Source organism: Cornus florida, unplaced genomic scaffold (assembly GCF_030987335.1).
Source record: "Cornus florida cultivar Cherokee Brave unplaced genomic scaffold, ASM3098733v1 CherokeeBrave_3.0.0_Hap2_Chr05, whole genome shotgun sequence".
NCBI classification, from domain to species: Eukaryota; Viridiplantae; Streptophyta; class Magnoliopsida; order Cornales; family Cornaceae; genus Cornus; species Cornus florida.
The window spans coordinates 114754826-114776644 of NW_026775575.1; the positions used below are offsets into that span (position 1 = coordinate 114754826).

Consider the following 21819-nt stretch of genomic DNA (forward strand, 5'->3'; position numbering starts at 1 on the left):
AAAAAAAAATACATATAACATAAATCTAAATCGAAATAGAAATTTGAAACAGTAATCCAGTAAAATCTTAGACTCAACTAGCAAAATCTATCGTCAAAAAATTAAGGGTAAAGTGCAAATAACCCCCCTGTACTATTGACAAATTGCAACTAATCCCCCTAAACTAAAAAAAACCCCCTAAACTATGAATTTGTTGCATTTCAGTCCATTCCGGTGACTGACTTAACCGGAAAAATAAAAAGTCTGAATTGCCCTTATGATTATATATATATATATAAAGAAATAAAATAATAAATAAACATATATATATATATATATATATATATATATATTTCTGGTGTGTTTCTGAATTTATATATATGTGTTTATATATATATATAACATTGGAGATTGAAGAGAGAGAGAAGCATCAGGCTGGAGATTGAATCATGAAGAAAATGAAGGAAAAAGATGGTGGCGGCGGCGGCGATTATGGTGACGGAAGAGGAGGTAAGTCGGCGATTATGGTGACGATGCGGAGTCGACGCGTCAAAACCCAAATCATCCTCGTCGCCGCTGGGATCTCGCTGCCGTCATCTCCTGCGCCTGCCCCGCCACCGTCTCTTGCGGTGACAGCTGGAACGAGCTCGGATGGTGGAGAGGACCGGCGAGCAAGGTGGGCTGAACGGCAATGGGCTGGTTCGGCCATGGTTAACTCGCGGCGATGGGCTGGTTGCGGCTTAGCTGCACAGCGGCCGGGCTTCGCCTCATCCACCAACCTCCCTGTTCCGATCGGGACGGTCACCCACTTCTCGTTTTCATCGACCCCAAATTACTCCGCAATCATTCTCCACAAGTGCTTCCACTTGAACAGATCGCCGTTGCTGCAATTGAAAGCTTCGTTGCTCGCATACGGATCCATCGCCGCCCATACTAGTGCTCCGCTATCAGACCGGAATTCGACGCCACCGAGTAGCAGTTCCATACCGCCTTCGTTCCCGAGGGAGAACCAGAGATTGTGATTGAAGGGGGTGATGGCAGTGGGTTAGTGGGGGTTTGGTTTCACGGTGTGTGATGGGTTTGATGGAGAGAAGGTTAGGCTGTGGTTGGTGATGACGGGTGATGGTGGTGGCGGGATTGGGGTGGTGGCTGTGGGTTTGTGTACTGGTTCGATTGGGTTTGGTGGTGTGCCGTTGAGATGCCGATGGAGGTGGTAGTGATGGTGGTGGGTTTGATTTCGTTTAACGGTGTGTTTTGGCATGAGTTCAGGAGGGTTTCGTGGTGGTTATGTTGGTGGTTGCGGACGGTGGTGGTGGTTATGTTGGTGGTTGCAGAAGGTGGTGGTGGTCGTAGACGACGGTGGTGGTGGTTATAGGATAATTTGGTATTTTCATATATAGAAGGGCATTATTGTCCAAAAAACTTAGTTTGTCTGTCGCGTGTGAATCACGCGCTCATTTTTGGACGGCCGGTCACCGGATGGGGTGATCTGCAACTTTTTTGTATAGTTTGAGGGGTTTTTTGCATTTTTGGTAGTTCAGGGGGTTAGTTGCAAATTTCCCCATAGTTCAGGGGGGTTATTTGCACTTTACCCAAAAATTAATAAACAATATATATTCTAAAAAGAAATACCACTTAAAAAGCCAAAACCAATCTACACACAATTCAAGGCCTTTTCAAGATGACTTACCCAAAGCACTTAATACTTCACAATCAACAAAGGTCTAATACCACTAGTGAGTTGTTACACCGGCTATAAAAACTTCACAAATCAAACAATAACAAAACCATCAACAAAAACAATGTACACGATGCAATTCAACATAATTCAGCAAAATCTTACCCATGTCTGTAAATAGAAAGATAACACATTACATCCATACAGAAACCCAAAACAAAAAAAAAAAACCAGAGAATATATATAGAACAAAGTCAGCCAGAGTCCTAAATCAATAACCATTTCAATTCCCTGTTCAAGATCACCTCAGCCCTATTCCAGTGGCTAAGCAAAAGAATGAATCCTACCCGTGACAACTCCCGGCAACCACACCTCTCCCCCTCAAATCCCCTGTTAAGGCCTCTCTCTTTCATTGTTCCGTATTTCTCACAAAGTCTTAACTACGTACATTTGCATTTATAGTCCTTAACCATAGATTTTGTTGAGAAAGAAACATAAATTCGATTCTGCATACTTAATTCCCAAAACAACTTCCAAAGAACAAACACCATATAATTTTCGTTGCATCCACCCTTCATATGATTGAATGCAATTTCGCTTTTATGAAGCCATAATAACCATGTAGAAATCCAATTTTTGCAATGACCCAGCACTTTTTAAAAGCAATTGTAAATCAGTGTACGGTCATTCTTCTATCATTTGACCAAAGAAAGAACAGTGCATACAATCCAAGGTAATGAAAGAAAGATCAAAACACTAATCAAGAATCAGATCATCTTTCACTATATGTTCATGGGTTCAGGTCCAGGAGCATTCAATATGTCCAGCAATGAATTCTGAGGCTCCAACTCCTCATGCCACAGTGGAAGCTTGTCACTCGGGTAGAAGTTTCTGGTAACTCCATCAGCGTTAATCTGAAAATGCCCATAAACAAGAAGCTGCGTCAGTAAGTGGATACAGGGACACAAAGGTGAAGCCAGAGACCCAAGTTAGATGAGAAAATCTTACAATAACAGTGCGAACAACGCCCCCACTAGCACCATCTCTAGCAATGGCAAGGGAAACTGCTTTAACCACCAATTGCTGCAGCAGAACACCAAAAGCCATTAGATATTAAGAATGAATACAAATTTCAGCTAAAGAAACAACAATTCTTTACTGTTCTTTTTATCTTTCCTAGGCAGCTTAATGGTGTAAAAATCAATGTTTTTTTTATCAAGCTCTCTGTAAGAGCGGGAAGGAGGTGAGCAATTACCCTTCCTATGAATAATGAACTTATTACCATAAAATCTTACCTTAAACCTTCTATTATGTCAAGGTTTAAATTAAAAATACCTACTGAAACACCTATTAATTATAAAATAGAGAAAGTAGACTCAGGTCATATGGTCATGTTAACCAAGACCCTTGTATGGACAGGTATGAAAACATTGAAAAGGAGGTAGATTAATTTGCATAGAAGGTAAGAGACAGAAAAGCCGACCAAAACTCACATGGGATTAAATAATTAGAAATGAGTTTACAGAAATAATAGGATATATGACTTGTAATAGAAATGTGGCCATACATATGGTATAAAGGGAAAGATGATGAGGACCTACTGAGACACCTATCGCAAAGAAATATCTATTATTATAACCCCCCAACACACACACACAGACTGGAATTAAAATGCAACTATAGGACAAAACAGTTGAGTCATCAGATTTGTTTTCTTGGGAAAATTCCAATGATCACTTTGATAGAACTAAATAAAGATTATACCATATTAGTTTTTTGTTTTTTTAGTTTGTACATGAATTTAAGTTTATTAGCAGGTTTAAGTCCTACCAAACCAAAGAAAAATATGGAGCTTTGGACAACTAATTCTGACATAGCTATTATTTCCTTCCAATAAGTAACATCAAAATCTACATACCTCAGCTTCGTCCTTGGTCATTCCTTCTTTCCATGCCTGATCAAAGAACCCATACAAGTAGCTAGACCCAGATCCTGTACAAGTTTGTCAAGCTATAAAACCCACATAAAAAGACAAAAGAATTGCAGTGGAATTGCAGGTGAACGTACTACTACCACAACAAATCTTTCAACATGATAATTTTAGTAACAGCCACAACAAAGTTTAATCATCAAAAGCTAAAGAGAAATAACTTAATACGTGTAATTTTATGAAAGACGCAGGATAGTACATACTTGTAATATTAGGTAAAGCTACGATCCATCTAGCTCAAGTTGTATCTCTTGATTTTAAAAGAAATGGTGCAAGGTTCAAGTCCCAGTACAAGGCAAGGCGTGGAGGGTTTATTGGGAGAGGGATTAGTACCCATGTCAATGCCCAAAAAAAATATCAAAGAGTTGTAATTAAGATTAGGGAGGCGCTACTTGAGCTCCAACAGGGTCCTCTCTGCTCCACCCCGTTTATTGAAAAGTAGAAATGATAAAGACACTTTTTTTTTTTTTTTGATAAGTAAAATGATAAAGATACTTCATCATAGCTAAAAACCTAAAACCTTGGTTGTGCAAGTTTCTTTGCAGTCCCAACCTCCAACTCCATGACCTTCCACTGCGCCCTTCAACTCCAAACTTCAGTTTTAGTATCTTGAATGTTCCTCAAATTTCACCACTACATTTGAGCAAAGAATGGGATAACTTGTGCTACATTTTTTCAAAATTCAATGTTGAAACGGACAAGTTCAATGGTAATTAATGTAAAATATTTATATTTTATATTTACTTAAATATTCATATAAAAGCATGATATTAGAAAGAAATTCCTCTTGATTCAACAGTAAATATTTCCAAAGAAGAGAGATTCTCTGTTAAGAATTCAACCAAAAATAAAGCAACACAGAGAGAGATGAATAAGTTTGAAATGAAAATAAACCTCCAATGGCAAAAGGCTGCTCTATTAGTGTTCCACCAAGAGGAATTCCAAATATTTTGCCTCCTTCGTATTTGTCCCATCCGCCAACAATTAGACCAGTTTGCAGCAAATTCTGTAAAATCCATAAGATATTTATATAGCAAAATGTAAATATTTAACAAACTCAACAAACGAAAATGAAGGGCAAGATTGGCTGCTGGACTTGAGACAAAAGCAAAAATACAATAAACCATCACACAATCAAGATTGGTTTCCACCTTTCAGAAACTGGAAAATATATAAAATAGCTGTTTTAGATTAAAGCCATTGGATGAAATAGAACGCATATGCTTCCAGCCTCGGATGTTGCTCCCTGCACTAGGGAGCAACTAAACAGTTCTAATATATATATATATATATATATATGATTTACCAAAACCATTTCTGTTAATGTAAAAGGGCTAAACCAACAAATTCTCTATGCCATCAACACTTCTCCATTTATTCTCTAGCCAGGTACTACAGAAGATGGTGTAAAAGAAACTCTCTAAAGAAGTTGGTCCGAGCCTCCCAAGCCATGAAAACCCAATCTCTGAATATAAAGAAAGTGAACCGATACAACCCTGGACTATAGTACAGACTAAAAAGGCATCCCACAATCTCATCCACATCACTAGTATCTCTCCACTTTCTCAATATCATAGGGTAAATCCATACAATGAATCAAAACAATCGTGACTATAGGACAAAGGCCATGCCACTAAACCCCTCTACTCCATTAATGCCTCTTCAGTTTCTCATATCATTAACTCCATAAGATCACGAAGAAGAATCTCCAAAGGAGATGAAACTGGATCCTTAACCATATAAGAAATGAATTTCCCAATTGAAGAAAACCATGACGATTCAAACTATGAAGCGAGAGGGGCCAAATGCCATATAAGGAGGTACCATGGAGGAAATGTTAATAAAATTTCAACTGGAGTTGCACAGACACATGCTAGGCAAAGCCCAATTCCTACCAATCAGGTTATAGACTGAGAATCTTTGCCCAATTCCTAGTGATCAGGTTATACAATGTGAGAATCTTGTAGAAAAAACCCAAGAGCAAAGGCAACCTTTGCAAACAGCTGAACATACCAAATGATCTTGGGGAAGTAGGTTCCCCTCCATAATAGTAGCAAAAGACCTAGGAAAGGGGCATACCAGAAACCTTCCCAGTTTAAACAAGAGCAAGTCATAAAAAGGTTACTCCTACATAGGTTATCATCAAGAAAGTCCACTTCCCAAATTTGTAAATTCCCACAGGAAAAGAATATATAATGAAAAATAGAAGAAAAAGGAGGGAACCAAAATAATGCCAAGGCCCTTTCATAGGAAGCAATGAATGCCCATGGATATCCATTACAAACAATTCTAATAAACAGAACCTGACACAATATGAGCATAATCTACAGCTTGATCTTTAGCTCTGATAAAGTCATAATCCACTCTCATATGTAAGAAAGGAGAGTTGTCTGATGTGCCATGTACACAAACGAGTAATCCTAACCCCAAGGCATTGGCTCAAGTGGAAAAGTCACTTGACTCTGGTGCCTCAAGAAGCATCAAGTCTAAGGTTTGACTACTCTTTGGTGCAAACAATTCCTTGGAGGGGGTGAGTGTGAACTATATTACATGGACTTAGGTAGGTGTGTCGGATACGGGTATATGTCCATGCGTTCAAATCTCCAAACAGAAGGACACACGGACACGGCCAAATGTTCATTTTATTAGTTATTTTATTTTATTTTTTAGAGTAAAGTAATGTTTTTATCTAATATAATGTTCAATATAGGCATTTAACTCATTTTTAAATAATAACATAATATAATTGAATGATTAGACATGTTTAAGTACACGTCCAACCAACAGTGTCAGACACATATCCCATACCCATGTTCGAGCAATATGTGTCCGACATGGGTACTTCACTACTTTTGAAGAGTCCATGTAACATAGTGTGTGAGTACCAACTAAGAATAATAATAATAATAATAGAGCATTCCCATGAATGAGGTTTACGCTAAAAGTGCGAGCCAACCCACAAGCAAACTAACAAGTTAGCAATGACTAATCGGCAGAATGTAATAACAAATGTAGTCACAAAAAGGGTTGCGCTGGGCCCAAACTGCAATTAGACTCAGGTGCAATGTACAAGCAAATGGACACGAAATTTACCCAACTGGATTTCCTTTATATACGCAAAACTCACATTTTTGGGACTGTTAACACAACATTACCACCGCATAAGGAGTCACAATCATAAAATCTTGCACCTACTTAATAATTATATTTTATAACCATAGTAGGTGTAAAATTATAATCCTAAAAAATACTAGAAGAATGCCACTATGTTTTACAAAAATGCTGTCATAAACCGAGCCTTGATGACTGTCCAGTATGTGTGTTGTGGGTGATGTGGCAAATAACTTGGCATGCAGCCTGTGACATTCTGCCACACCCCTTCGAACCTCATGAGCAGCACAGTGTTCAAATACAGCCTCGTAAGTCAAGCCACTTTGTTAACACCATGATACAGAGAAATGAAGGGTGGCAATATTTGCATGAAACTGAAAAGATTGATTAGTTGATTAAAGATATTTAAAATTTTTACAACTGCATGGTGGTCTAACCTAATCTATAGCTGTAAACACCATCGACAAATAAAAATTTGTTCACATGCTGTGTTCTAAATTTTGATCCTAGATCCTCTTCCTTACAATGAGATTTCATTAAAACCACATTAAGAAGGGGAAAAAAAAAAAATTACAAAAAAGAAAAAGAAAAAAACAGAACAATTCTTCCAATAACAATCATAAATACCAATTTCCATTTTATTGTTAAATTAGGGAAAAAAGGACCTTAGTAAATAACTAAAACAATGACTAGCAATTGCATGATTGAAATATCCTCTACAAACTAAATTTGTGAACTCGGACCTTGTTATTGTATGACAATAGCCTTGCAAGGTTTGCGGCAACTTTAACAGTTGCAGGCTGCCCCAGCTGAATCCTGCACAAAAAGAAAACTACTTCATGAGAGGTGGTCCATCTATGGAAAATTTTGGAATTGTAGGTTGTAACAGACGATGCTTGCTCTCAAGATATATTGCAAAAAACCAAATCAATAGCTACAAAAATGAAACAAAACAGGATTACAAAATACAACAGCCCGCTACTATTGGTAAGCAAACATCACTAAACTCAAAATAATAGCAAAACAAGCTATTAAACATGATCCACATGATCCAATTAACTTATTAATCTTCCGCAGATGGAATGGTCATAACAACAATGAACATAAAGTTGGTTTGCAGATAGGTTATAATTCCTCTACTTGTTCATAAAAAGGAAATTCTTGATGTGGGGGGAAAAATATAATGGTCATAACTACAATGAACATAAAGTTGGTTTGCAGATAGGTTATAATTGATCTACTTGTTCCTAAATGGACATTCTTGATCTAGGGGAAAAAATAATTACAGATAGAATTTAGAAATAAGAGCATTTAGACCATAACCAAAGAAAACCCACTGAGAGATAAAGCAGCCCTAATATGTGAAACTACAAACTTAAAAGAACCTAATGACCCAAATCACTCTCAAGGGTGTCCTTCCACAGATGAGCCTTCAAACTTCAAAGATTTGGACATAACTTGGAATGGATTGCTCAGAAACCCATTCTGCATCAGTGGGAAATCAGGCCTTATGGGCAACTTCAGTGAATTCTTTCCTTGGAAACAATGCATCGTCCCATCGAATCAATGATCTTGCATTAGATTTTGGGTAGCCTTCCGTCTTTGGGTTCACAGTCCAACTAAGCCTGTTGTTTCTTATCCAAGAGATATCTATGACTTAGAGGTTTTGCAAAGAGATGTATTAACAAAATCAAATAATCACAAATGCATAAGAACTGCTGAAGTAACCCCTAAGAGAATTCAGAGGAACAAATCTTTGAAAATATGCAATAAATATATCACCCACGTGTGCTGATCAAGAAATATATCAAACTATCAGCAATTTATGATTAAACAGACACAAAGTATTCAAATAATCACAAATGCATAAGCACCGCTGATGTAACTCCTAAAGGAATTCAGAGGAACAAATCTTTGAAAATATGCAAGAAATATATCACCCACGTGTGCTGATGAAGAAAGTAGCGAACGTAGTCGGATACAATTTGAGAGTCTGCAGCCTGTAAGAAAAATACTTGTAAGTGATCCATTTGAAGAAGAAGTAGAGACCACTATAATATGTGTAAAAAAATAAAAAATTACATTCTCTCAATATATCATAACTAAAATATCTGCATCAAAAAAACAAATTCCACGTCAGCCTATAATCAAACAGATGATCATATCTTATATATATATGTATGTGTGTATTACTTTTGAACTTTGTCATCTTATTCCTCATAGGGGTTCCCTAAAAATACAAAGCAAGGAGAATAACAAGAAAAGGGGGAAACCACAACAAGAAGTGTTCTATTCAAAACAAGTTTCACAACTTATATGGAAAATTTGTTTTAATAGTAGCACAATTTGCAGAAATTTCAAAAGAAAATAATTCCATCCAAAACAAGTATCATGAGATACCACAAACTTTTACATAGCTACCACAATATATGCTAGTCCTAGTGGATAACTAAGAACATGTATACGTATGTCTATTAGCAAAGCAATGTTCATCGCCAACCCACGAAACTATACGACCATATCAAGTTAATTGCTGCTATAACTTTACTGATAAACCAAATAAGAACAAGCATAGTTGAATATGAGAAATACCGATCCAGAGCGACAAAGGTAGACATTATCCGTCAGCTGTGTGATCTTGTCAGAAGCCCGATTAGCAACATAAACCCCTAGCAACAAATCAAGAGTGTGGCTTCAACCTCGGAGATACATATATGAGAATCATAACAAATTGAAAGGTAAATTTGAAACATACATATATATACATATATGTATTTGGGCTCCTAACAACAGAAACATTTAAAATTCACAAACTTGTGGCTTTTTCCCCCAAAAATTGGAAAGGGTATAAGAAATTACCGGTGCTGGTTCTAGAATCGGCACCGAGAACAACCCCTCCGTTGTAAGTAACTCCGATGATAGTTGTTCCCATGGAGTGAGGAGCATTTAGACCCATATCGTGATCCATCACAGCAATTGGAGGGTTTGAACAGTGGGGAATGGGAGAGATCGAATACTCGAAACCCTAATACACAATTTCAATGGAGAAACCTAATCGAACGAGAAGTGTAGGGAGTATAATAAAGGCTACCGAGAAAAATTAAATCCCTACTTATTGCACAAGCAAAGTAGGGTCAAATTGGTAAATTTGGCTGGAATCTTCTTCACTGATGACTAATCTTTTAATAACAGAGTAAGATTAATTTGGTAAATTAGTGGTGATATTCTTGGATCCCAGATTAATTCAATTTGATATTTGCAGATCCATAAAAATTTAATTTAATTCGATTCATTTTTTTACAATTTATTGAATTGGATCTGACTAAGCCGAATTGAAAGGATTGTTTATGCGAATTAAACTTTTTTAACCAATGATCCAATTAGATGAATTTTCAACCGAGGTTAAAAGTTAATAAAACTTAAAATAATAAAATAGAAATAGAAATAGTGTGTGTATATATATTATATAATTTGAACCGATGGTTGATGTAAGTGCAGCACTAGCTCAGTGATAAGGTGTGTTTTGTTTGGGGTTTTTGGCCCATGTTTGAAACCCACCACCATCGTTTTTCTTCCCCACCAACTCCTTAATCCCACTAATCATTGCTAAGTCACCCCCCAAAAAAAAATATATGACCATGTTTTTTTTTTTTAAGACTATGATACGTTAAAATGGATCAATGGATTATAGATTTCTTATTTATCAATTTGTAACCGAACCGTGAAATCAAGAAAAACTAATTAAATTCGAACGAATGAGATTGGATAGGACTAATTTTACGAATTGACGGATTCGAATTAAATGAATATCCCGAATCTCTTATCATGCATGCCTAATATAAGAATGATAAGTTTATGTATATATAGGTAAAGTGAAAAGAAAAAAAAAAAAAAAAAATCATTTATTATAAAAATTGTGCAAAAAAAAAAAAAATCATGTTATTAAGTATGTGAATATAAATTCCTAACATTTGAAAATACGTGCAAACTGTTCCTTATTATATGTTGACAGTCAATTTTGACTATTTTTTTTTTAAAAAAAAAAAAAACTACAAAATATCTTTAATATATCCTTAAAAACTTAATTCAATGTTTTTTATTTTTATTTTTATTTTTATTTTGTCTTAAGGGCATTTTTAAAATATTTCAGTATTTAAATTAACAAAATTTTCTTATGTACTCAATTTGAAAAATGTAGAATGTTACATTTACACATTTTACATATAACATTTTTTAATTTTGTTTTTCACTTTACCCCAAATATATAGGAAAATACTGAAATGCCTGATTCTAGCAACTTTGATTGTGAGTGGAAGGAGGCTTTGACTCGCCATTAACTTATAGCCTCTGTCCCCGGATCCCCTCGCAATATTGTATAATTACTATATATGCGAGGTTTCCTAAAATTGAGTCAATTGACCCAATACACAGTAACTCCACTTACCATTGCCAAGTCCCAAAAAAAAAAAAAATAAATAAATAAATAATGACCATGTTGATTTTTTAAGACTACAATACGTTAAAATCAATCTGTGAATTGCAAATTCTTTATTTATTAATTCGTAACCGAACCGTGAAGTCAAGTAACTCTACTTACCATTGCCAAGTCCATTTTTTTTTTTTTTGACCATACTAATTGACTATAATACTTTAAAATTGATCCATGAATTATAGATTCCCTATTTATTGATTCGTGACCGAACCGTGAAATCAAGAAAAACCAATCAAATTCAGACGAATGACATTAGATATGACCAATTTCACGAATTGACAGATTCGGATTAAATGAATACCCCTAATCTCTTATCATGCATGCCCAATATAAGAATGATAAGTTTATGTATATATAGGTAAAGTGAAAAAAAAAAAAAAAAAAAAAAAAAAAAAAAAAAAAAAAAAAAATCATGTTATAAAGTATGTGGATATAAATTCCTAACATTTGAAAATACATGCAAACTGTCTCTTATTATATGTTGAAAGTCAATGTTGACTTTTTTAAAAAAAAAAAACTCCAAAATATCTTTAATATATCCTTAAAAACTTAATTCAATGTTTTTTTATTTTTATTTTTATTTTGTCTTAGGGCATTTTAAAAATATTTCAGTATTTAAATTAACAAAATTTTCTTATGTACTCAATTTGAAAAATGTAGAATGTTACATTTACACATTTTACATATAACATTAATTTTTTTTTTTTTTTAATTTTTTTTTTTCACTTTACCAACATATATAGGAAAATACTGAAATGCCTGATTCTAGCAACTTTGATTGTAAGTGGAAGGAGGCTTTCACTCACCATTAAATTATAGCCTCTTTCCAATATTCGACATTTGACACTTGACCCAATACGCAGTAAACCTAATACCCATAAGCTGAATCTATTGGGATGTGGTGAAAAGTGAAGAACCATACTTCTCGGATACACGGTATATCTATATATATATATATGCATGTTATATTTGTTTACTTTGGTTAATCGAATGATTAGTTTATTGTATGCATAGGAAAATACTGAAATGCCTGGTCCCAACGTTCTTTATTGTGAGTGGGAGGGCGCTTTTATCTACCAATCACCCCACGGCCTCCTCTAATTAGCAGTCCAGTGTCGAGCAATCAATCAGTAAAATAAAAAAATAAAAATAAGAAGTCAAATTCAGGTATCAAGCACTAATCAAGGTTCCAACAAAATCTTCCATTCTCTTGGTTAACAACTAAATTTAAAAAGAAAAAAAAATGTTGCCAAACACAATTCTCTTGCTTGGAAACTATAACTGAAATCACCAATGGTGTTGCAGAGTACATTCTCACTATGATGTGATGTGTATCAATGGTGGTTAATCATTCCTTAAACAGAAGTCTAAAAATGATAAAGAAAACCGGGATACGGGTTAACAAAATAAATGGCCCTACTCGTAAGAATGAATATGTTAAAAACACGAAAAGCTTCCAACTGTTCTCACTATTATGATGTGTTAGAAGAGATTATGCAAGAGAACAATATAATTGAGTTAGATAAAGATTCATGTTTTTTCTCATTTCTTCAGTGACTCCTTAGGAGTCCATCGCAATAGCTTCTGGGAGCGGTCGCAGATGAAGGGCTGGGATATTGGACTTGAGTGAGATATGGGAACTCCCAACCAACTTCTCCTTTGGTATCCCTACTCCCCCGATTCCAAGGACCCTCCTCACTTCAGTTGCCAGCTCTATAACTAAGCCATCTTCATGACCTATTAGCATATTTACTGAATCAGTCAAATGTAAAATAAAAGTCCCACGAAGATTTCAAATTTCAAGTAGGCGTATACATTTTAATAGTCATGCTAAGAATCAAACAAGAAAACAACATACCAATATCAAACATAGCCTTCTCCAGCAAGAAAATATAGTCTCTATTATTCCCACATGGACCATAAGCAGTTGCAATTTGCCTGGAATAGGTAAACAAGGAATCAGAAGGGAAGTGATCGAATGCAAGGCATTTAAATTTAAAATAGAAGGTGGGGGAGGGGTTTCGTTTCATCCGCATTACCTGGCCATGTCCTCCAATGGGGCAGGCCCTAGGTAGTATTTATTTGATTCTTTGTCTGGAGTGGATGTAAAGCTGCAAAATGGGAAATAATAAATTTTTTGGCAAATGCATAGGAATTAATCAATATCCATACTTTTTATCTATAATATTTTTAAAGTATGCACTATGAGAGTAGAGTGAGAATGGGGGATGCGAAGATGAGCAACTACAGATTGTTTTGAGAAATCTAAAAAGGGATAGCTTACACTATCACTCCAGTTACAGCGGGCTGTAAGTCATCCCCTTCCTGAAATAAAAAAAGTTGCATACAGCAGAATAAGTGCAAGCATACGAGTCTATACATCTTGGTAAAATAATCATTTCGGATTTCTTATAAACAGGAAAAGGGAGGGGGGAGAACTATTGACTCTTCCATTTCAACTTGAAATATCACAGATCTCATTACCCACAGAAAAACCACTATCCACCAGTACAAAAGAGATTATCGTAAAATGGACAAATAAAGGGGCAATGAAGTGACATAACTGACTGAATCAGAGAAGGAAGAGATACAGTGTAGAAAAACGATTTCAGATAAGAGATTTGAACAAAACCAAATAGCTCACCTTGTAAAAGTCTACTAAAGTCTTTTGATCGTACTCACATTCTCTCCGCTCCAAATACTGCAAACAAAGATGTCCGAAACACCACAACATTAAGACTGCTCAACGCATGTGACGACATGCTTTTCTATAACAGCACATACATCTAGACCGGCTTATCTAAACTAAATTCAGTTAACACATACCTCCATTGCCATTCTCTCCTTTTCTTGGCCTCCTCGTACACAATAAGCGGCACCCCACTGCCAGAAGAATTCATGAATCAGAAATATATAAAAACACAATGGATCAGAGAATTTAAAATGTTGTTGGAGCGCCAATGGGAAAACCAACAGATATAATTCATTACTTTTGATAATCAGAAAACAGCAAAACTGCCACTTGTATCTAACTAAAAATGAAATTTAGATAAGATGCGTGGATATTTGTAATTGGTATCTACTCACGCAAATGGCTCCTTCATTCCGTTCCAACGTACAAGTTCTTGCAGGGTTTTCAGGCGTACCTCTGTGATCAATGCATGCTGACATGTAAAAAGAGATGGAGAAGATATTAAAAATTAAATAAACCATATATTGATCACGAAATTTCTAACTTCCTTTGTACTAATATGCAACTTACCAAGATCGCAGATAAAAAATAAAATAAAAAAACCTTACCAAGATCAAAAACACGCCTGTAATCCTTGATGAAGCCTATCACTTTTTCATCGTATTCAAATCCAGGGTTCCACACCAATGAACCATAGCCAAAAACCCAGAACACCATGGTTGTATATATATCCTGAAAATAAAGTTCTATTAACACTCAATAACATCAATTGTTCATAATTCAAAGAGAAGAAGGTGAATCAAAAAACATTTGCATTCAGATTTAAAATAAGGAAAATGGAACACCCCTCCCTCCCCAGCTCAGTAGGATGTTTTCTATTTTACAATCATAACATTTGGATTAATGAATAATTTAATGAAAGATATAAGCACTTAGCTCCATAGTTTTTCTTTTTTTTGCTTTTTCGTTTACAAGAAGTTCATTTACTCATGCGGGCACCCTATTTCTTTTTGCTGCTTCTCAATGAAATTTCAATTGTAGAAAAATAAAAATAAACAAATCCCATTGATACAGCCATGTACTCAGTAGCACAGTGGATCAAATTCAAGAATTCTAGTATTTATTGCCAACCCCAACTTGAAACTTCACTCCTAAGAAAATGCATTAATAAGCAATATTTTTGTTTCTGACAGGATCTAACGGACAAACTTAATCTCCCTAATTCAAATCCTGATCCATATTAGAAAACGAAACCAATCGCTACAATAAGGTCACTGCAGGATTAAAATAGAGTCCACAATTGATGTGGACGCAACCAATACCCACTTGCCACACCACAAGTCACATGAGAATCAAACAACCACAAGCAAAAAAGAGTGGTGATAGGCTAGCCGAAATGGACAGACAATGGGGAGCAGAAGTGCTCCACATCCACATGATCAATGGTGTCGACCCAAACATGGGTCCACAGAAACTATCATGTGCATGGGGAGCCAAAGCCATTTCGGCCACTAAATAATTTTCCTCAGAAAAATAGAAAACTCACATCAACTACTCTTGAGTGGTTTTATATGGGCTCATCAGCCAGTTACCCTTATTATTTTTTCTTAAGCTACAAATCAGGAAAATAAAACATAAAAATATCAAACTTTAATTCTCTTCTACAGTCTAATGGTAACCAAGAGGCGTTTAAGTATTTCCATAAGACATGACTTTGCCAGCCATGATTATTCGATGGCTTCATAAAATAGAAATTATTATAGACTATAAATATATATATATAGACACACAATGAGTGGATCAACCGTCAACAGATACCGTTAAAAAGGAACCATCCATCTTCTCTAACAAGAAAAATGTACAACATATGCATATGATAAATTCGCTCAAACCAATCAAAATGCAGCTAGAAGTACACATCATATACAGCAAACTAAAGGACTAAATCAAACTAAAAAAACAGAATAAAATATCAAAAACACGTGTAAGAATTTCCCAAGAAGTAAATTGATTTCCCGTTTGGTTAGAAAGGAAATAAAATAAATTGATCTGATTCTTAGCTTGTTCCCCTGTTTTACTACCCATAATTAAAATTCAGTATTCAACCTTAATAAATTACTATTGAGTTCGCCACCTTTTCAACAAACACCAAACACAGAAACTAAAGATCCAACATTTTGTGCCTTTTTCCCCAATTTTCTTCACAACGAAACATAAAAACAAAATGCCATATCAAATTAGCATAAATGTGAAGCTTGAAAGAGAAATCAAAACAAAAAAGAGATCCGAGTCCTTACAGGAGATTCAACCGAGACGACCGGATCAAAAGCAATGCCTTTGAAATCTCTCAAAATAACGAAAGAAAAACTTGAAATAAACCCACTCTAGCTCTGTGGTGGAAATGTAGAAAACAGAAAAAAGAAGCGAAATTTGAGGGAAATTGGATTGAGATTGCAAAGCAATCGATCAATATACTGGCTACGAGAGAAAACGAAGAGAGAATGCTCAGAGTCTAGGGTTTTAAGCGTTCTCCGTCGTTGCAAACCCTAGACCGTGAAAAATCGGGCTCTTGTTTCTCTCTATTCTCTCTCCTCTCTTTCAGCTTTTTCAGTTATACAAGGGGTAACGGGAGTTGGAGGAGGAGATACATTTATAGTGGGAAGCGGAAACCAAACCTGTGGTGTGGGGCTCACCTATGTGTCCTATGTGTTTCCACCTTCCATGCATGATGCATATATATATATACTCACACATATATACGCGCAAATATATCTTGGATTTGTAGTTGTTGAATTTTTTTTTGTTTGTATTTTTTCCTCCCAATTTTTCCAAATAAGAAGCATCCACTTAAAAATAAAGCAGATTTAATATTTTAAATTTAAGATTTGAAACACGAAAATTAAAAAAATACTGTAATATTCAATGATACATTTGAAATTCAAGTATGTCTTAATTTGAACACGGTCATTTGAAATTCGTAAATTTTAATAGTAGAGTAATTGTATGATATTTGTCTTTTTAAATCTTTTTATTCAAATTATACAATCCTTTATTTCAAATCTATTTATTTATTATTATTACTTTTTAACAAAACAGACTTACAAATTTGATCGAGTGAGAAATTAAAAACACTTGTAGTTTGTAAGAGTGAATGGCGAGAGTTTGTAAATCGAAGTTGGCAAAAGTGTGCACTTAGAAATAGAGAATGGACGTCATATGTGGATTAATTTTATGCATGTAATCATGTATGTATATGCATGGAAGTTGTAAAACCATACATGCCTAGGTTCATTGAACTTGGACAGTTTGCGAGTAATATCGATTGTCGCGTCGGTTACTTGCAAATCTTTTTTTTGTTTTTTTGTTAAAAGGTTACTTGCAAATCTTGCAACTCCCAATCTAATAAATTTAAACAGGCTATACAAATATTCATTGAATCTAGACATAATTTCTGCCCACAACCAGACTTCGACGTGGGAATGCCTAAAAATGTTTGGATTGTGAGATACGACTAGACTTATTATTATTATTTTTTAACGCCAGCAAGAGAGACAATTCATTGAGAAACATAAGAAATACAGTTCAGAGATAAAGCATTCGAAAGTCATTTAGGCCAGACACTTCACTTCAGATAGTCACACTCCGTCGCTAAATGGGCTACACAATTAACACTTCTAGGAACTCATGCCAAAAAGGATCCCTCACAAACAGAAGTTGCTAAGGCCATTTTGCTCACTAAATGAGCTACACAATTAACACTTCTAGGAACTCATGCCAAAAAAGATCCCTCACAAACAGAAAGCAAATGAGAAACATCAACAAAAACAACATATAAGGCCTCACTCGAAGGCTTAAGCTGCATCACTGGTTGGCAATCCCCTTCAACAATAACATTTTGATAGCCCAGAGATGGAGCAATGAAAGACATTCATGTAGGACAGGATTCTCAGCCAAAAAAAGACTACCAACATTAGAAAAGAAAACAGAGGCTACTTTCACAAGTTGCCCAAAAAAATTTCTGAGAATCAAACCACCCCCACATAGTTTTCAAGATTGATTAAATGTAGCATCAAAATTAAGTTTGAAAAACCCCAGCGGAGGAGGACACCATGTAAGAGGAGGTTGAACCGGCGTGGAAGATGAAGGCGGGGAAGAAAGTAACCAAGACTGTCGAAGAATCTCCTGAAATTCCAAGAAATCCTGGAGAGCCCTTTGAACTGCCTCAAAAGGGTCCTATCGACGTTGATTAAAAAGAAGATCATTTCTACGTTTCCAAAGAGTCCAACATATAAAAGCTGCAAGACTAAGGCATTGCGAAGGACAATCAGACTGAGCCAATTTCTTGGAAAGATCCACCCACCTCTTGGGCCAGAATGAAGGGCAACAACTCCCGAAATCCAAACGCAACGGGTTTAACTTCCAGACCATAGAAGCAAAAGGACATGTACAAAGAACATGATCAACCGTTTCAACTGGGTTGTCGCAAAAGAAGCAAGAAGGAACCATAGACTCACTACGCAAGGAGAGCAAAAAATTAACAGGGATATGCTCATGAAGACTTTGCTAAAGAAAAAAGAGAATTTTTTCTGAGAGCCTGAAATTTCCAAATGTTGCGCCACATAAAAGATTTGGTAGCATCAAAGCTACATCCGGCTTATAAAACAACATCAGACTTTTTGTTCAAAATGGAGAGCGCAATGTGATAAGCACTTTTAACCGAAAAAGACCCATCTTTTGAAGCTCCCCAGACCTTATAATCCACACCCCCTTTGATTGTGATAGGAATTTGAAAAATAAGGCCGTAATCTTTTATATTGAAATGACGACGACGTATTCCAACTATATGAAGAGGGGATAATCAGATCAGCCACTGATGAAAAGGCACACCTAGATGATTCGAGGTGACAAAAGCGTTAAAGACATCGGGCAACCAGGTATTTGTCCAACAATTTATTTTCGAGCAGTCGCCAATCCACCATTTCAAACCTTTCTTAATGACATCTTTTGCTGACAAAATACTTCTTCACACCCAGGAGGAGTGGCCTTTGGGAGAAGCTTCAACAAAATCACAATTCTTGAAATATTTTTGCTTGAAAGATCAAAACAGGAGCGAGTCTTCCCCTAATTCCATACGCCACACCATTTTTGCAAGCAGAGCAAGATTGAAGGCTTCGACATTCTTGAAACCCAAACCTCCATCCACCTTGGAGTAACAGAGACTATCCTAGCGAACCCATTTAATCTTGTTAGATTTCTCTTCCCCGCTCCACCAAAAATTAAGAAATTTACTAGACAAATCAGCACAATTCTTCTTTGGAAGCCGTAAGCATTACATATCATAATTAGGAAGAGTCGAGAGAACTGCCAGCCCACGTTAAAAATTTCCAAAATCGTTGTACATAAAAAAAATTTTATCCGAAGCCGTATGTTTGAAGAACATGTATAAGGTTGCGAGCAAGCATAATATTATCATGAATAATATGATGAGGGACAAAAGCACTCTGGGCTTCATTGATAAGAAGAGGCAAAAGAGGTTTGAGACGGTTAGCCAAAGTTTTGAAAAACAGTTTGTAGGCTACATTACACAGTGCAATTGGTCATTGTAGGATGTTTTATTTTCGGAATGAGAACAAGATTGGTGGAGTTCAAACTCTTTGGAAGCAAACCGCCCCGAATAAAAGAATTAAACCCCTGTAAAAGATCAAATTTAACAACCTCCCAATTTGATTGGAAGAACAGTGGAGTAAATCCGTCCGGTCCAGGCGCCTTATACGGCCCCTACTCTTCAAAGCCGGCCTTGTGAAGTTCCTCGACGGTTCCATCTTTCAATAAGTCTGTATTCATATCTGGGGTAACCTTGGATTCGACTAGGGACCAAAAATTATCATCCACATGGTCTAACAGAGATGCATACAAGGTATGGAAATAATCCTCGGCCACTTGGATCTTCCAACCCAATAATTTCATTTTTTTGGCGCCGGATCTTTGTTTTCTGATGAAAGAATTTAGTATTTTTATCACCATGTTTCAACCAAGAGATTCTGGACATCTGAAGCCAAAAAAGCTCTTCATCCTTCCATACAGCTCCCAATTCTTGTTCAAGTTTGAAACACTCCACTGGATCACAGCCTTGCACTTGTTCATTTAGACAATGAACAACATTTTGAGTTGAAGACAAAAATTCAATGATTCGATTACAAATCGAATTCAATAGCCTGTTAATCTAATAAATTAAATGTGTTTGAATTATACTGATTCTATTCGATAATAATTTAATTTAAATAAAATTATTTATATATATATATATATATATATATATATATATCAATACTCTTATAAATTTGTATTATAATTCAGAGGTAAACAAAAATAATAATAATAACCATAATGTTATATTCATATTTTATTTATCTTTTATTTTTATTTATTTTTCTATCATTTTCTTTTGTAATCATTGTTTTTATTTTATTTTTTGACATTATTATTATTATTTTATTTAAAAATACACCTTTATCGGATAGGATCAAATATCCATTTATTAACAAATCAGATATGAATTCACTTAAAAAAAAAAACATCGAATTGTCGGATCGGATTGAATCGAGTAAAAAACTTATCGAATTTAGATCGAATCAAGCAAGAACCGGTCCAAAATTCGATCTGTTGACAGGTCTATATATAACATCCCCATCATCCTTTCCTTAAAATGGCGAACTTCCTCTTATTTCAGATTATGGGAATAACTAGAAATTAAAGAAATTAATTTTTTTTATATACATTTTAAAAGTTTGATTAATAGGAAAAAGAAAATTTGAAGAAAAAAAATTACTTTTCATAACCACCTAAATATTTCATAAAATTTTCCTATAAAAAGCACAGGAAAATTATGATTTATTAAAAAATAAATTTACAATAACGTACTTTTTTTATGATAAGTTTCCTAATATTTAATTTTCATATTTTTTGTAAATATTTTTTTTAATAAAATAGAGAATCAAAAACTTCAATTTTTTTCATTCACTTTGATTTTTTTTTTTTTTTACTTTCACTTTTCAGTATTAATTTTCATCTAGCCAAACCAATTCTACTTAAAGATTTCCAAAATTTATAATAAGGTAGACATCAATTAAGTATCATGAGTTTTTGATTTTCTAATTTTGGGCCTTAAAGGAATTAAGAATTACATGAATACTAAGGTTTTTATTTTTATTTTTTATTTTCCAATACACTAGGGAACTTAAATACGAACACACCCACTCAGATATTTGGGCACTCTACCAACACATGTATGGTTTAATCTATACATAATAGTGTTTGGGAAGTGTTATGATATTGTTTTTCTAAAATTAATATTTAAATTTGGGCTTATATCATGTTTGGGACTGTTAATATTGGTTTGACATAGTTCATAATATATAAGATATTTTTGGTCAAAATCCATGCTACTAAATTGGTGATATTGTGTGTTTTTGATATGTAACTGATGAATTATAAAACAAATTTCTGAATTTTCCAAAACAAAATTTGGTTATCAAATATGATTTGGATTTTTACCCAAAATACTAGTACAACAAAGCTATTGTTTTGAAATTGACAAAAAAAAAAAAAAAAAAATGGTTATGCCGAACGGTAGGTATTGGGCTTTTGTTAGGAGTATTTTTGGTGTAGAATTGAAACTAACGTGGACCATGAATGCCAAGTTTTGTCAATCTTATGTGGACCACAAATGCCAAGTTGTCAATCTTACGTGGACCACAAATGGCAAGTTGGTGGATGAAGAACGGATCTAATTGGGTTCATACCTAAAAACTGAATTATGTACTTGACTTGAAGCTGTGTATAATAAATCTATTTGGTTATTGCCTAAAGCATCTTCA

The 21819-nt window shown here is 35.0% G+C and overlaps 2 protein-coding genes across 2 annotated transcripts; both read right to left on the reverse strand.

Moving 5' to 3' along the window:
• Window positions 1–2212: 2212 nt before the first annotated feature.
• LOC132308784 (proteasome subunit beta type-6) lies at window positions 2213–9847 on the reverse strand. Its single transcript, XM_059807001.1, has 8 exons — window positions 9618–9847; window positions 9351–9427; window positions 8703–8758; window positions 7502–7574; window positions 4542–4653; window positions 3576–3649; window positions 2666–2740; window positions 2213–2571 (listed from the first exon to the last, which is right to left on the reverse strand). Exons 1-8 carry the CDS (start codon window positions 9724–9726, stop codon window positions 2440–2442), a joined length of 708 nt encoding a protein of 235 aa, XP_059662984.1. The 5' UTR covers window positions 9727–9847; the 3' UTR covers window positions 2213–2439.
• Window positions 9848–12434: 2587 nt separating this feature from the next.
• On the reverse strand, window positions 12435–16579 carry LOC132308785 (gamma-glutamylcyclotransferase 2-2). The gene is made up of 9 exons (XM_059807002.1): window positions 16240–16579; window positions 14551–14674; window positions 14338–14414; window positions 14077–14133; window positions 13895–13951; window positions 13535–13575; window positions 13290–13361; window positions 13109–13188; window positions 12435–12987 (listed from the first exon to the last, which is right to left on the reverse strand). Exons 2-9 carry the CDS (start codon window positions 14657–14659, stop codon window positions 12812–12814), a joined length of 669 nt encoding a protein of 222 aa, XP_059662985.1. The 5' UTR covers window positions 14660–14674; window positions 16240–16579; the 3' UTR covers window positions 12435–12811.
• Window positions 16580–21819: the final 5240 nt, after the last annotated feature.